Source organism: Falco naumanni, chromosome 3 (assembly GCF_017639655.2).
Source record: "Falco naumanni isolate bFalNau1 chromosome 3, bFalNau1.pat, whole genome shotgun sequence".
Taxonomy (NCBI): domain Eukaryota; kingdom Metazoa; phylum Chordata; class Aves; order Falconiformes; family Falconidae; genus Falco; species Falco naumanni.
Genome location: NC_054056.1, coordinates 31,555,222 through 31,572,544, shown reverse-complemented (window position 1 = coordinate 31,572,544; position 17,323 = coordinate 31,555,222). Strand labels below are relative to the sequence as shown.

The window sequence follows — 17,323 nt, the reverse complement described above, 5'->3', positions numbered from 1 at the left end:
CCTGGAGCTGTGACCTGATATGTGTTATTCTGAGTGTATTTGCCCTATATTTAAACGTTTTAAGTATCACATGGTGTAGTTTTTAATGATGTGCAATATCAAAAACCAAACATATCAAAACAAACCAAAAAAAGTAGTAGAATTAAATGGTTTAGTTAGGTCGTTTGCAATTATGAGCCAGTTTGTGTGCACGCTTCATTTGGTAGATACCGTATTTTCCAAAACTTTACAGATATTTCGTAACAATCTAACACACTTAACCAAGATGCTTTCAGAGTATGGGTGACTAGTTTATTCAGTTTTTGGATTCATTGGTATATGAGACCAAGGATTCACATTTCTAAAATATGCTGGAAAATGTACTTTCAGAATATCGGTATGTTCATTGTTATGAACTACTAAATGCCAAAGGCTATATTGCTTGAATCTTTTGAGTAGAAGTGACTTAAGGGGATTTTGATGGTCACACAAAGTAAGCTTGTGGTTTGGATAAATTACTATGTAATTAATCTTTGTGTAGAAGCTCATCACAGATGTGTTGATCTCTTGCCAGGGAATAAATGCCTAAGCAACAGATCATCCAAACCAAAAATTTTAAATGTCCTGTTTTTCAGGAAGGAGAACATGGCTTGGATGAACATAAGCTCCACATGTATCTGTCTGCTCTGCAGTCGTTGATTCCTTCACTGTTTGCACTGGTGCTACAGAATGCACCTTTCACAAGCAAGGCTAAACTTCAGGGAGAAGTACCACAAATAGAAGGTAAATGATTAATTTCTGGTATGGGGAATTTTTATAAACTTAAATATAATTCACTGACCAATCTCAAATCCATATTAACTGCAAGAGAATAATTTCAGGAAGTAGTCCATAGTCTATGGTTACTTGGGATTTGTGTGTATTTAAGGTTACAACATAAATACAAGTTGCAGAATATATGTGTAAACTTTAGATTTTTATAGCACACTGTCCGTACAATAATAATTTAAGTTTATTGTCCCCAAGCTTTTTTTCCCTAATCTACCTGTTCTTTATCTTGTATTTCATATATAGCAAGTAAAGAGAAAGGAGTTCCAGGAACCTCTGTCATGTTGTGAATTTTCTTTCTTTAATGTTGCTGAGTTGACAGAGAGAATAATTTATTTTTTTAAAGGCAGATTCCAGTATATGAGAATTTGTCTTGATTTGTCATTAACGTTTTTCTTTGTTCTGTGTTTCCCTTTTGGGGAAAACATTTTTATACTTCGTTTCCTCCCTCTGCTGCTACTTCATTCCTGTGAAAGAAATCAGTCTGACATGAAGCCTTAGCAGATATTTAACTAAGTACAAGTATTGACTTATTGATGCAGAAGGATATGTAAGTCATGAATATTTATGAAATGCTTGCCAGTAAAGGAGAACAATTTTTTTCTGTATTTACTTAGCAGTGTTACAGGCAAAATGGTTACTTCGTGCCCTGACATGGCTTTATGTAATCCACCGAGAGTCTTGCAATGAAATACTTTTTTTCCTAATATACATCGTAAATTGTGAAAGGGGGGAAAAAAAAAAAAAAAAAAGTGTTGCCTTCTGATTTGCCTCTTAAATGTTTTTTCATATTGGTCTCCTTAGCAAGTCCTTAAGTAATGGTTCCTTTTTCCACTCATTCCTATGCTTGAGAGACCTTATTATCACCAAAAAAGTTTTTATTTCACCTCTAGTTATTTCTCTCTACATCTTAGAAGAAGCTTTTGAGAAAGCAAAGCAATCCTTAGGACTTCCTAAAGGTTTCTGAAGAATTTGTTTCCACTAATAGCTAATAACGGTTCAAGAAGGGCTGGCTTCAGTTTCAGTTAATATTCTCACAAAGAACAAATTTTATGAAGTGGGAAAAACACAGCCTAGAGCAGGAGCTTCACCATCTGCTATGTATCTATGTAATAGCAGACTGAATGGCCTCATAGTGAAGTTATACTTGGATCAGCAATCCTAGCCTGTAGAATGTTTTCTCCTGTTACAAACACTTTTTAAAGATATTGGTAATACCTGGCACATGACGATAATAGTGCTGTGTGTGGAGATATAAATAAAGGGTAACAACTTTAAAGGAGAATTTGGAAAGTAGCGAATGGTACGTTACTGTATGATATAAATGTGAAAATGTTAAGCATGCTGTGGTAAAACTCATCCAGCTGACTTGAGTCATTTGAAGATGAGCACTTTTTCCCTGGGCGGCTACTACTAAAATAAGGAATTCAAAAACTTCAGTCTTCAGCCTTGTCTGACAGTTTCTTCTTCCATAAAAGTGGAAGAAAAAAAATCTTACGTACTTTTGACTAGTCTGGTAGTGTTGCAGGAGGTGCAGGCTTGCTTTTTTGAATTTTGTAGTAGGAAAGGTGATATTCTTGTTGCTTAACTTTATTGCTGAATGTGCTTGGCATGAATTGCAAATAATAAAAGCAATGTTGGTGTGGCAGACTTTCAATCTCCACATATTCTAATGGTCTAGAATTTTTTTGTGGTCTTTCTACATGTGAATTACTCTCTTCTGGTAATTCAGATAATTAAGAAGCTGGGAAAGGGAGTGGGGAGTGTCAAAATCTACTTCATATATGAAAGTTGGAACAGTTGGATAGTTAAAGTGTAGCAACAAGTGTCAGGAAACCTTGTCTGCAAGTCACTACTGTAAATCTGCAGTGTGGTCTTTGAGATCATAGAATGTTTTGGTTTCAAAGGGACTTGTAAATGTCATCTAGTTCAAACCTTCTGCAGCGAGCAGGGACATCTTTGACTAATCAGGTTGCTCACAGCCCTGTCCAACCTGACCTTGAGTGCTTCCAGGGATGGAGCATCTACAAACTCTCCGGGCATCCTGTTCAAGTATTTCACCACCCCCACTGTAAATTTTTTTTTTTCCTTCTATATCTAGTCTGAATCTACCCTCTTTTAGTTTAAAACCATTACCCCATGTCCTGTTGCAACAGGTCCTACTAAAAAGTGGGCTGCAGTAAGGTCTCCCTAGAGCTTTCTCTTCTCCAGGCTGAACAACCCTGATTCTCTCAGCCTGTCCTCAATAGAGAGGTGTTCCATCTGGAACATCATCCAGCCAATTCCTTATCCCCCAAAACGTCCATCCATCAAATTCATATTTCTCCAGTTTAGAGCTGTGGGCGACTGTGTCAGACACCTTACAGAAGTCCAGGTAAGTGGCATCCATCCCCTGATATAGTCACTTCATCACACAATGCCACTAGGTTGGTCAGGCAAGATTTGCCGTTGATGAAGCTATGCTGGTGATAATCCCGTCATCTCCCCGGGACAGCATTTTCTCTTTTTGTAGTGAGGGTTATGTAACCTTTTCAGAGGTGGGTTTAACTCCATGGTTTTTAAAAGGCAATTTGATAACCTTACACAGAAGGCACTAGAGATATTCAGACTTTCTTAGCTACCTTACTGACATCAGCTCCAAGGTGTTTTCATCTTTTTTTTGTTCATGATCGCTTGTCTTCTGCTGTTACAGTCACTAGATTTCCCCGACCCGTATCACCTCTTCAGGATGTGGCCATCATCATTGGAAGCCGTGAACAATTAGCAGTGTTGTTGCAACTGTATGACTATCAGCTGGAACATGAGGGTACCACAGGCTGGGAGACTTTGCTATGGGTAGTCAATCAGCTGTAAGTTAATTTTTATCTTATGATTCCTAATTTTCAAATGCCTCAACATTAATTGTTCTTAATATGATTATGTTTAACAATTATGAAACATAAGAATTTTTATTATGATTGTGTTTAGGAATTATTAAAGAGGAGAAGACTGAAATTTTTTAGGCGTTTTAATTTTCATACTGAGTTGACTTTTGATTTTATTCAGAAAATATCAACCTTCTAGCAGAATGTGTCGATAACTACTTCCTGCAAAAAATTGTTTTTCATCTTTGCGCTGGTATACTTAATTCTCTGTTGAACTTAATATTGTATTCTGAGTATCTTATGAAATATACTGTTCTGCAGTAACAGATGTTTGACAATACAAGTCAGGCTTCTCTGGCACTTAAACCCTTTCTTTCTTCAAGGGTCAAGAATTGTGCAGAACGTAGATAATTTTAGTGGAACCAATACTGCTCTGTGTGTCTATATATATTAACTTAAACAGTAAATCTATGCAAATATAACTGGAGAAAAACAAAAGATCAGAGTACTGTTTAATATACTTTTGTTTACTGATTTTTTTAGGCTACCACAGCTTATAGAAATAGTTGGCAAGATCAATGTAGCATCAACTGCCTGTGTCCATGAGTTCTCCAGATTTTTCTGGAGATTTTGTAGGACATTTGGGAAAATTTTTACAAACACTAAGGTAAGATATTACCTTAAATATTCTGTGCAATATTACCTTGATAATATATATTCTCCATATTTACGGTGTGTCTGAATACCCACACTTTGTGTGACCATTTGTATTTGCAGGTCACACTGATGCTTTTCCATAAGTACATTTAAACCTGCTGGTTTTAAACCTCTGTTTGCATCCTTTTGATTTCTGTTTTTGACTGTTTAGGAATAACTTCTCATCTTGCCAAACAAGGAAGGATTTGGAATTTTTTAACTGTATTCTTCTTTTTTTTTTTTTTTTTTGTGAATGGCATAGAGCGTGGGACAGGTCATCCTAATGCCTAGCGATTTAACAATTTTCTTTCTTCAGAAGAGCATACTATTCAATGTCTGGTGTACATAAGTACAGCCTGTACTTGATTTGACATGTAAAATTTATGCTTTCCCTGTCCGAAATATTTTCTATAGATGAAATCTAAACATTTTTATCAAGGAAGAACATCATATTTCTCTAAAAAATAATTTCTGCATATAATTAAAAATATTTTAAAAGCAGATTATGAAACAAAAGAGGATTATCTGAAGATAAAATAACAATGTTAGCATTATGTGCTGCCTCCTAAAGAGGAGATTAAAACTAGTTTCTGGTCTTTGAAAACACCTTCTGTAAGTCATCTTTAGAACCCTTGCTTCTATGGAATTGTTATGGTACTGATTATCACAGCTTTATTTTGGAAGAGAGCACTTCATGGACAGCAGAGATGTAAAACAAAAGCTTTGGGTTTTTTTACACATAGCTTTGTAAAACCGTAAACCCTAAAATCCAACTAAGCATGCTGCCAAGAGGCTTCAACTTTCAGTATCATGATTGCTAAATACTGCTACCTCAGTGTGGGTACTCAATAGAAATTTTTACTCTTATGTCATACTTTCAATTTTTGTAAAAGCTGGATATGCTTTTTAAATTTTTCTTTCTTTCTTTTTCCCTTAAAAATATCCTTTTCCTGTTTTGGTAGTGGTTTTGGTTTTATTCTTAATTTTTTTCTAAGTTAATTGACACTGGTAACAAGTTTTCTTACACGGGATTCATCATCCTTTATATAGGTAAAACCACAGTTCCAGGAAATCTTAAGACTGTCTGAGGAAAACATAGGTAAGTAGCTTTTCACTCAAAGGAATAAAAGTTGATCTTAACTGCAACTGAAGAAAATTGTCAATCTCGTGTTCAAATAACATTCCAGTCTGCAGTTCTCAAATTTGTCATCTTTCTGAAATACTGAAAATCTGATGTTAATCTGGGTGGAACACTCTGGAGTTGTACATTTTGTGTGTGAAATACAAATAAAATCTCAAATCCAAATACCACTTGAGGATTATTTTACAGCATGTGCACGTATATATACATACATATGTATCCAAATTCTTCATGTATATCTAAAAAGTTAATACATCTGTAATACTTATAATACACATGTCTACCTTATATATATGTATTACAATATTTATAATACACAGCATATATATATTACACACACGTACAGAGACATGTATGTATATAAAAAACCTAAATACTTCACCGTGTTTCATTAGATTCCACAGCAGGTAATGGAGTGCTAACAAAAGCCACAGTTCCCATCTATGCAACAGGGGTCCTTACATGTTATATTCAGGTAGGTTTGGTTTTTTCTTTCTTTATAATAATAAGTAAAACTTTTTTAAAACAAATATATTACTTTTTTCTTTGAAAACTTAGTGCTGTCGTGCTTTGAATATAGGTACTAAGTCAGCAGCTGTAAACAGTAAAAAGCAAAGTTTTCTGGTCCGGTTGTCTACTACATTCAGATCATTTAGTGCCTTGTGCCTCTATGAAAAATATTAATATTATTCCATAAATAGGTTCTTGGCCATTTAGCTGTGACCCATGCAACCATAATTTAATTCAATAAAATTTACTGAAACAGATAAGCAGGTAAATTGACATTTTGAACATCGTTGGAGTCTTACAATTGTAGTGTTACCTAGTACTGAATTAAACACTCCATAAACACTAAAACAAATCCTCCAGTAACCAGCAGTGATGGACCGGAATGTACGCAACTTGCAGGAAAAAATAAGAAATACTTCATCTCAGGAATGTTTAGTCAACTGTGAGTAATCAAAAACTGTTAGGAGCCATGAAAGTGCTTAAGTACTCTTCTTAAAGTTTCTTTAGTAAAACAATTTGGGTAATTTATGCATGAGGATGTGCTTAGTTGATAAAATACAGAAATAGTCTCTTCTTGTGTTTGCTTTGTACGTTCTTGTTCTTAAACCACATTTTTGAAGTTCATAAGAAGATTGTTAAAGACTAAGTCTAGTTTGACCTTGTCTCTTTCATAGCTGTAGGTCATCACAACTGCACCAATACTTCTACTACATTCAACACTGTATGCTCTTCTTTCAGGAAGAAGACCGCAAGCTGTTAGTTGGATTCTTAGAAGATGTAATGACCATGCTTTCACTATCCCATGCTCCTCTTGATAGCCTGAAAGCTTCCTTTGTGGAGCTGGGGTAAAGAATATACCTTGGAGTTGACTAGATCTGAATACATTAGAAGTTTTTATTAAAGGCTACTAATCTGGCTGTAATTGTAATAACCGTCATGCTTTGGGTGAATAAAGGGTATACTTACTTTTACCCTTAGTGTGTCACAAAGTTTAAACTTTTAATATCTAGATTAAATAAGTTGTGGTAAAAAAATTCTGAAGTGTGAAAAAGAAACACCAAAAAATAAACAAAAAACCTCACAAAAATCACTCATTGAGAATAAAATGGAAATTAATTTTGTATTTTCCATGCTATTATGTTGTGATCTAGATAAGTATTTGCGTTAAGTTCAGTGTCATATTTTATTGGAAATTCTATTCTTAATTTTTTTACGTGAATTTCAAAATGCAACATATTTTCTAGACAGCAAAATGTTGCATGTCCTTTAGAATGAGGTGAATGTTATGTATCTTTCATTGTTGACTAATGGATTTTTGAGACTACACTTTGTAGGCAAAGAACATTTTCAGTGTTTGGGAGTTGGGGTTTTTTGGGGATTGGTTTTTGTGTTCGGGTTTTTTTGATTGCCCAACTGTTTTCTTTTAGTGCAAACCCAGCTTACCATGAGCTGCTGTTAACAGTCTTATGGTATGGAGTTGTGCATACTTCTGCTCTTGTTCGATGTACAGCTGCTAGAATGTTTGAGGTAAGTATTATCCAAACTTTTTTTAAACCTTTTTAAAGCTAGAGTTTATTTTTGTAAGCAGTGATTCAGATAACATTGATACATCCTGAAATATTACAAATGGCTTAAATAAGTTGTGTACTGTGTGATGGAGCAGGAGGTTGTTGTGCAGTTGTTTCTGTATCTGTTCTCTGTTCAGAAGCTCATCTTCGGTTCAGCAATTTGTCGTTAGTCACTCGCAAGATGTTCCTGTAGTAACTGTGTATGTGTTCTTTAATCTGCTGCTGACTTGATTGTTGCATTCTCATTGTTGCATGCTGAAAAATAGTTTCCAATTATGAAAACACTCTTCATTGCTAAACTGTGTTCAAACCATAATTAAATACATTGTCAAATGTGTTTGCTTAGGTCTGTAGATAAACATAAATAAGCATATCTGAGTTTTAACTTCTGCTATTTAACACATCATCAGTAGCCTAATTCACGAGTTAATGGCTTTCAATACTTTTGTGTATACTTGCACAATGTACTTGCCTTGTAATTCAAACTAGTTTCCATTGTTTCCAAATATGGCAGTAAAAACATACATTTAACTGATTTTGTAGATTTTGTGAAAATTGAAATAACTTAGGATGACTTTACTTGCCACATGGTGACAGGTTCATCTTTCCCTTAACATCTATAAATTTGTTCAGGGTGAAGACTGTTACATTTAACTAGTAAGTTTGCTTTTCTTTCCACGTCATGCCCTTGTTTCATCCAGTGTTAATTAAAAAAGGCACCTACAAAAACTGGGACATGCAGACATACTCCGCTTACTCCATTTGCTGAACAAAGAGATTACTTTTTTTTAAATTACATGTTAGTGTGATTAGAAATACATCTTTCTATCACAGTACTCCTTTTTGTTTGGTTTCTGAGGTTTCTTTTTCTATTTCTTTGACATTTGAGTCATTAGGGTAGTTTTGCAGTGAATCTCTAGCTGAACGTGCTACCTTGTGTCCATTTGCAAAAACAAATCTCAAGACTGCCTTGCAGAAAAGGGCACTTACCATAACCATTAGTGTTCTTTACTGCAACTGTGCCAGTCATTGCAGACAAAGCAGTAAACAACCACTTTAAGACATAACCTGAGACTTCAGTTGGAAACATCCAACATTGTCTCTTTCCACCCCCTGCCCCACCCACCCCACCCACCCCTTTTTTTTTTTTTTTTTGGCATCCTGTCACTTTAAAAAGGACATGGCAATTTTTTGGTCACCCTTCAAATATTTTTGCGTTGTTGTTTGGGTTTGAGTTGGGTTTTTTTCTTTACCAGTAAGATTGTTTATATTTCATATCTGTAATAATAAGCATTATTAATCCTTTTTTATAAGCATTAGCCAAACATGTGAAAGACCTCTGTTACAATGGGCTGTTGTTTTGGTTGCAGTTTCTTTTCAAATTCAACTGCACATTGATTATTTTTAGGCAGTCCTGCATGCTATTTGACTGCTTGTTTCCTAGCATACTTCAGTTTTTACTAAAGCATGGACAACTTTGTTGCAGACTTTTCTTGCTTGAAAGTAGTATCATATTGCCACTTGATAGCCGTTGCGTGCGTATTTATATGTGGCAGTATGTAAATTTTGGAAGTCACCTGTGTAAAGAGGTGGTAATAGTTGGCTTTGCTTTTGGAAGATTCATTCCTTCGTTCAAGGGATTTCTGGCATCTTGGAGACTGCTGAATGGCAAAGCCCAGTGATTAGATAATAAAATAAAGAGTACATCACCTGCAGGACAGCTGTATGAGAACTATAAAGATTCCGAACAGCGCAGTAGTCTGTACAGCAGCACAGAGACTGCCGTGATTTGGACCTGCCAGGCTGCATTACCAAACCTTTACAGTCTGTGAAAGGTTGGAAGGATGCAGAAGTGATTTGGAGCCGTTCTACCCCTTCTCTCCTTCAGGGGCAAGAAGCTTTGTGGTACCATTTTTAAGGTGTAGCATGCGTAAGTAGTGATCACACGCTGATTTAGAGGAATCAAAACAGGATAAAAATCTGTGTTGTCTTTCTTACTGTGGCCTTACGTGCTGCTACGTGGCTTTGCCCATCCAGCTGTTGCTGTTGCCCCTGCGTTAATGTTCTTAGTCAATACTTTCCCATCTAAATGTTAATGCAAATGGATTTCCTGCTGGTTTGAACATGAAGCGCATAGCTGAGTTGTAAGTTTTGTTGGTCTGTTTAGGTCCAAGGCTGGGAACAGTTACTCTTAGAATGACACTTGAACTGTAAAGCACATTTTATTTTCTGTAAGGCAGAACGATGCTGATTACCATGCTTTAACATAATTAGTAGTGTGGCAGCCAACACAGTCATGAAGCTGAGATCATTCTAAATTGTTTGCTAATTATTCAAATCCAAAGCATTTTTTTCAAAGCACTACATCACCTCTAGTCATTTCTTAAAAGATTGGTAAAGAAAACTCAAGTCCCTATTTGTTCAGAATTGAAAATAGTAAGCAAGAAGTAAGCGTTTTCTATTTTGATCAATGGGAACATAGGTACATCTGTGTATGAGAGAAAAATCATCATAGTCAAGCAGTGAGCTGGTCCTTAACAGCTGTTTTTAAAGAGTACCCATAAACTCAACACATCAGCACTCTAAATTGTTGCCACTGTAAATAATCGTATAATGTATTAATGTTAAAATGTAGTAGTTGAACTGACGTTCCTAATACTTTCTGAATAACAAGTATAGGAAGTTGCATCTTTCCTCCTCCAGATGCTTTGCAGGAATAATGCATATGTTCTTAAAAAGCTTAACAGTTCTCTCCCCATTCTTCCTTCTCTAGTTATTATCTGTAAGGCCACACTATGTTCAGTGCATATGTGCACCTGTGCATGCACATGCATGCAGAAGTATTGCTTCATAAAAGTTACTGCTTTGTATAGAAGGCTTCTGGAAAGTCGGGTTCCTTCCAATCTTTCACAATTTACTTTGTTTTCTATTCAGAGTTGGTAGAGCAGGAATGCTCAAACAAATAGCACAATATAAAACCTTCTCTAGTTGGAAAGTGTAAATATTGCCTACTCTTAGTGCTGTATGATACACACTGACAGCTACTGTTTTCCCCATGCCCTGTGGATCTTAGGTGTTCTCTTGTTATTCTGCTGGGGGGAAAAAGCATAGCATTTGATTTGTGTTGATGATGTAATTTGAGTAATTAGAATACAGCTAAATATTAAAAAAAAAAATTAAATTCAAATTTCTTACAGAAATAAGCTTTTTATGTTTATCTCCTAGGACCAGCAAATACACACAGGCTTCCTTACATGAGATACAAAATGAAAATATCAAGGCTTTGCCTTTTTTATTAATGCAGACAAAAAAACCCTGTTTTGTTGAATATGAAGAAAGTGTGCAACTTGTCATTTTCCAAAATTAGTAGGCTTTCATATGTAGAAAACATGGAAAAGGCATCTGCTACCTGTGCAGCAAATGCATGCTTACGTACACCTACGTACACAATGTAAAAAAAAAAAAAAATAATTAAAAAAATCACCTGAGAATTCAAACAATTTCCACATATTCATGGGTAATAAATTTCACTGTGCTGGGGTGTACATTTGGGATGTATTGCAATAAATATACCTCGTCCTTAGTTTGTAAAAAGGCTTGGTGAGATACATTTCATGGATAATCCAAGGATTTTCCATTCTCTACCTGCATAGACCAGCAAGGGAAAGTTGAGAAGTTTTGCATACATACTGCTTGGATGGCAGTTAAATATAAAATAGTCCTGAATGACTTTGAGGAGAGCTTAGTGGCATCTGGGAAGGTGCTGTTGTCATGTTGTAAAAAGTCTGCAAGGTATCACTCAGTGTGGGAAAACTACACACATTTGGCCTAGCTGAAGACGTCTATTTTGTACGTGACAGCCACCTACTATAATAAATACCATTCCATTGAGTTAGGAAGAGTATTTAGATTAAACTGTCAAACTCAAATTGGCATTGCTTTAGTATTTAATTACACATCGTTATATGTAAGTATAATGCATAATTATTTTAGTATTTGAATTATAATACAGAATTACTTCCTAAAATTGTGAGAGTTCAGGTTTTAAAATAGCTGAAAGTAGAGAAAACATCCTCATAGTCAGGTTTGTGCTGATTGCCAGACCACTTCAGCTTTCTTCATGCCTTTGCAAATATGAAGCACTAGTGTAACAGTATTTGCTTAGCTTCTAATTTTGGTTTGCTTTTTGTGTTTTTTCTTTCTCTCTCTTGGTTGTGCCGTTCCTCTTCCCATGATACTGTGCTCGCTCTTTCCGTGCATCACCTGTGATACCCCCCTGCTCTGACCATTCAGCTGTTGGTGAAGGGGGTACATGAAACTCTGGTAGCTCAGAGAGTTGTTCCAGCTCTCATTACTCTCTCCAGTGACCCTGAAATGTAAGTTTTCTGACTGTCTTATGTACATAGCATCCCTCTTAATACTTAGGAAGAAATAACCATCAGTTCTGTTTCTTATTCTAGCTGAACAAAAATTGAATTACTTTTAACCAAACGTAACTTCTTAATCATTTATTTGTAAATAAATAGGTTTACTGCAACACCTAAAACTAAACTGGATAAAACCACTGGATGAACTTTAAATAGATAACTTAATGTCATTTAATTTTTTTGCTTTTTTATATTTAATCATATTCTCAGTTTGAAATGTGCTTTCATCATTTCTAGCAGAAAGCTGGATATTAATAAGTTCTGTAAAGCTATCAGCTTTACTACTGCAAAATTAAGTATCATCTGCATTACTGAAATGCAAAACAGTTTGGGCTGTATCTAATTTCTGATAGGTGACCGTAGTACTTAATTTTCTGGATGTTCCTGATGTGATATTTCTTTCAAGCGAAGGAGGGATGCTTTGCTAATCTCACTAACAGGTTGTTACTAATAAACGCTACAGCATGAATAGTGTCTTAATTGTTTCAATGTCTTGTGTGGGTGACTAAACCAAGAAAACCCCCCCGTCTGCCTGCCCATCCTCAGTCACAGCTAACCCAGTTCTTCAAGTTTACCAAACCGTTTTTTATTGCATGTTGACTGGTTTACAGCTGACTCTTCGAGGCATGAGTGAAGCATTAGTTGACAAGCGGGTTGCTCCGGCCCTTGTTACCTTGTCCAGTGATCCTGAATTGTGAGTTTCAGATTGAGACCTTGAGTTAATCCTGTCTGTCTTTTTCCTGGTCTGCTGGTTTTGTTTTGTCATTGCTAGAACTAATGTAACTTAAAGTACTAATTTTAAAATTTTGCTTTATTTTTAATTAATTTTCTTCTTAATGTTTAATACATCTTAAAGACTCTATTTTTCTGTTCTAGTTCAGTAAGGATTGCAACAATTCCTGCTTTTGGGACCATCATGGAAACTGTTACTCAGAGAGAGGTAAGGCACCTGTTATCAGGGTGTTGGTTTTGTAGCATAAATAGTGGATGTTTTTTTGTAAGTCCAGAAATCCAGTAATTTATTAATTAACTTGGAGGAAAAAAAACAGCTTATAAATAATTTCTTCCTTTGTTATATCCTCTTCCAAAATGCTTTCCAGTTTCACAATGGCCTCTTGGGTTTTTTTGGAAACAAACCAACCCTCTTTTAACCAATGAAAACATTTCCTTCTAAATATCAAACCAAACATAAACAAAGACAAATGTGTATGTAGAGGGCGAGGCCTGGGCTAGAAGATGGGAAATCCCGTGCTCAAAATGTTCTTTAAAACATTCTCCAATGCAGTGGAGAAATCCAAGTCCCGTTATTCCAAATAAAATAGCATTACTTTAAAATGGTGACCAAAACGTCATGGTGGGATTCAGTGACCTCTACACAAGTGTATTGTACCATTTGAGATACTCTGGGGTATCATGCTTGGCTTCTAACTACTTTAGAAGGGCACAAGTCTATTGTAGTTCCTGTCATATCTGCTGGTTTAGCCTGTGATGTCTAAGATTGCATTAAAAGTCATCACAGTAACATAACTGCAATAATCCTCGAGGATAATATAGCTATGCAGTTCCTCCTTGTTTTTAAATTACGAACCTCGTTAACAGATCAGAAGTCTGAGAAAGACACCTAGGATTCTGCTGTAAGCAGTAGAAATACTGTCTTTTGTCTAACAGCTGCACAATCAAATCTCTTCTTAGTCCTTGCACCTTTTTGCAGAGCTTGCATTCTTCCTGTAATTTCAACATATTCTAAAAGAATGTGTTTGAGGAAATGTGAGTAAGAAGTCAGTGATGACTCACAAGTACTTGGAAGATGGATAAGTTACAATTTTGCAGCTTGGAATGCATGCCTATAATCAGTTTGGGAAGAATACTGCTTTGTTGCCCCACAAAAATTACTGTATCCATTGCACTAATTATAATAAGCCTTAGAGTACAGAGGTGATATCACCTTCCAAAATGTAATAAAAAATGTTATTTTTACAACTTTGATGAATGCATATTGAATACTTATGTGATCTTACATGTATTTGTATTTTCAGCTTTTCTAGCCTTTAGTTGAAGAAATCTTTTTAATTCAGTGATTTTATGATGATTACTTTTGCATCTCTATCCTTTGCAGAAACTTTTTGAGCATACTAATATTGCAAAAAAAATCATATATTTTTATAAATATATAAATTTTATATTTATAAATATATTTTTTTATAATGAGAACTGATTTCTCATTAAACAGGAAAACTCCAAAGATGTTAATAGTATGAGGGAAATTTTAATAGCAGGTAAAAAATTTGAGTATCAAAACCAAGGAAACCTCAGGGAGGAAGGACAAGCTATATGTAAGCACTTGTTTATAGTTAAAGATAGATCAAATTAAAACACTGTTAACAGTCTTTAGAATGTTGAGCTGCATTGAAGAGTTTGGAACATCCTGTTAGAGAAAAACCTGTAAATTAACAGGTCCAAGATTTATTATCTTAAATATTATAGACATAGTCCAAACTGACCGTAACAGTTTCTAGCATCTTCATTCTTTGGTATACTTTTTATTTCTCTGGAAATATTTAAGCTTCTGGAAAGAGTGAAAATGCAGCTGGCATCTTTCCTGGAGGACCCTCAATATCAAGACCAACATTCTCTACATACAGAAATAATAAAAACATTTGGAAGAGTTGGACCTAATGCTGAGCCCAGATTTCGAGATGAATGTAAGTTGCATCAGCAGGAAGATGCAGTCTTCCTCTTTCTGTCCTAAAGCCAATAGTATGCTGATTATACTGATTTATTTTTTTTCTTTACGAGAAGTTTGAAGACTGTTGTTTCAGTGTGATATGTCGCAGTATTTAAGACTTTGCTCATATAATTTTCAATTTGCCTACCATTGGTGTGTATATAGAACACCAGGACACGGTGATGAATGATTCCAGAGCTTGAGGGGACTGGTCTTTGCTGCAGAGCAAATTTGATGTGGATTTTTGTTTTTTTGGTGGTGGTTGTTGGGTTTTTTTAAAATTACTTGATATGTAAAATGCTTTCCTCCCCCCTCCTCCCCCATTCCATCACCCTGTGCTGGCATATAAATTTCAAGCATTCCACATGTCTTAAATGGAAGTGCATCCCCAATTAACAAAATAGCTTTTTTTTTTTCATGGCCCTGAAATGTAAAGTGCATAGAGTGAAGCTGATTGTTAGGACTGTCTTAAATATACTTGTAAACAAAACACGGAGCTACCATGCCTCCCAACTGCAGGCATCTAGTTTAGCAGGTTAAAATGGTTAAGTAGGCTTCCTCTATAGTCAGTGAAGATTTGTCGTGACATGCATGTCTCTGTCACTAGCTTATCAGCTGTACTTACAAAAAAGAAGCATGTTTTAGACAGCTTTTTGCAGCAGGACAGTAATAATGTTGCAAAGTATTTTCTGTAAATTGTTACGTTTTGAGATGTATGTTTTTATTTTAGGCGGTATTACCAGAGTTTTATTTCAAGTTTGAGTTGATCAGTTAAATCCACAAGGGCAGTCCCCTCAAAAGCCATGAATTGCAGTTCTTATTCCACACTGATGTGTGATGCTTCAGATGCCTGCGGTTGCCATTTAGCACCGGTTTAATACTAAGCAACTCTATGGAAAGCAATTTCAAATTACTTATTCCAGTATTTACTTTTACAGTTGTTATTCCACACTTGCACAAGTTAGCCTTGGTCAACAACCAGCAGTCTGTGGATTCAAAGAGACTGGATATCGCTACCCACCTGTTTGAAGCCTACAGTGCTCTCTCCTGTTGTTGTATCCTTTTTTTAGGGGAAGTTTAGCTGTTAATGCTCTGGTGGGGGGAGAAGGTTAATAGTTTGAGACTAAGTTCGTCCTTGAGTGTGTGATGTAAAACATGATCTGCCGAGTATAAAGAAGAGGTTTTCACAGAAGGTGGATGTGGTGGGTTGACCCTGGCTGGATGCCAGGTGCCCACCAAGCTGCTCTATCATTCCCCTCCTCAGCCGGGGAAGGGCAAGAGGGGTAATAAGATGGAAAAAATACTTGTGTGCCAAGGTAAAGGCAGTTAAATAAAGCAAAAACTATGTGCGGAAGCAAAGGAAAACAGAAGATGTTATTGTCCACTTCCCATCAGCAGGCAATGTCCAGCCCCTTCCCAGGAAGCAGAATTCAGTATGTGAGCAGTTGGTCCAGAAGACAAATGTTGCAATGATGAATGACCCGCTGCCTCCGCCTTTCTTTTAGCTTTTATTACTGAGCAGGTGTTCTATGGTATGGAGTATCTCTTTGGTCAGTGTCCCCTCCCAAGACCTTGCCCACCTACGGCCTGCTGGGTGAGGGGGAATGTTGAAGAGGCAGCCTTGATGCTGTGCGAGCGCTGCTCAGCACCAGCCGAAGCACTGGTGTGTTACCACCACCTCTCTGGTTACCAATACAAGCAGAGCACTGTGAGGGCTGCTGGGGGGAAAATTAACTCCATCTCAGTCAGACCCAATACAGTGGAACTGATAGTAAGCTACAAAAACAACCCCCTTGGTCTTAACCAGTAAGTTAAGAAAATATGAACAGAATGGTATGGGTATGTGAAGTCTGTGAAGTTAAATATTTAACATCTTTTTTATTAGTTGTGAAGGGCCTGATGCTGTTCTTTTTCTTGGGTTTTGCTGCTGTAGCTTGTCCCTGTGTTCAGTAGAATAACAGTATCAGAAGACAGAAAACAAACTGTATAATTTCAGAAGACAATCCTTATAATACCTTAACAACCTGGTCTTTAGTTATTTCGGAGGATTTAATGGTCAATCACTTTTTACCAGGACTTAAGTGTTTACGAACTGACATGGAACATCTCTCACCAGAGCATGAGGTGAGTGGCTATGTTTACTAATTACGAGACGCAGGTGGCAGCAAAAGTTGAAGTGTAATGGTATTTAAAACCGAAAGTTGAGGAGAGGTACTCATAAGTGATATCAAAACATAGCTTTGAGGGTTTTTTTGATAAGGAATAGGTTCACATGATTTTAAAAGAACTTACTATTTTTAAATTGTATTTCTAAGCCAAGGACCTCTGCAGAGAAATGTTCAACTATCAGAAATGCATGTAGGAACACTGATCTTTGTAGACTGAAGAAAAAGGAAATGTTTTTACCCTGTGTTTTTTCATCAAAACAAAAGCACACTAAAATCAGTGGCCACAGTATGTCCAAGGAAATGCAGATGAAAATTGGTGTACTACTGGAGAGAAATGATAGGCAAGGATGAGGAAAGTATAGTCCTGAAATATATGGGATGCACTTCATATCTGGAGTACTGTGTCTAGTTCTGGGC

General features: G+C 36.1%; 1 protein-coding gene across 5 annotated transcripts in view; it reads left to right on the top strand.

Moving 5' to 3' along the window:
• RELCH (RAB11 binding and LisH domain, coiled-coil and HEAT repeat containing) overlaps positions 1-17,323 on the top strand; it is a 79,022-nt gene that overhangs the window by 49,431 nt on the left and 12,268 nt on the right. For 2 of the 5 annotated variants that reach the window (XM_040585708.1, XM_040585713.1), the window contains 12 exons: positions 615-762; positions 3,500-3,656; positions 4,215-4,338; positions 5,418-5,466; positions 5,904-5,983; positions 6,757-6,863; positions 7,446-7,545; positions 11,880-11,962; positions 12,890-12,953; positions 14,577-14,715; positions 15,677-15,793; positions 16,774-16,862. In XM_040585708.1, the coding sequence (XP_040441642.1) occupies positions 615-762; positions 3,500-3,656; positions 4,215-4,338; positions 5,418-5,466; positions 5,904-5,983; positions 6,757-6,863; positions 7,446-7,545; positions 11,880-11,962; positions 12,890-12,953; positions 14,577-14,715; positions 15,677-15,793; positions 16,774-16,862 (1,257 nt within the window). Of the gene's footprint in view, positions 1-614; positions 763-3,499; positions 3,657-4,214; positions 4,339-5,417; positions 5,467-5,903; positions 5,984-6,756; positions 6,864-7,445; positions 7,546-11,879; positions 11,963-12,624; positions 12,708-12,889; positions 12,954-14,576; positions 14,716-15,676; positions 15,794-16,773; positions 16,863-17,323 lie in introns of those variants that run through there. The other 3 variants (XM_040585709.1, XM_040585710.1, XM_040585711.1) reach the window with 3 other exon arrangements.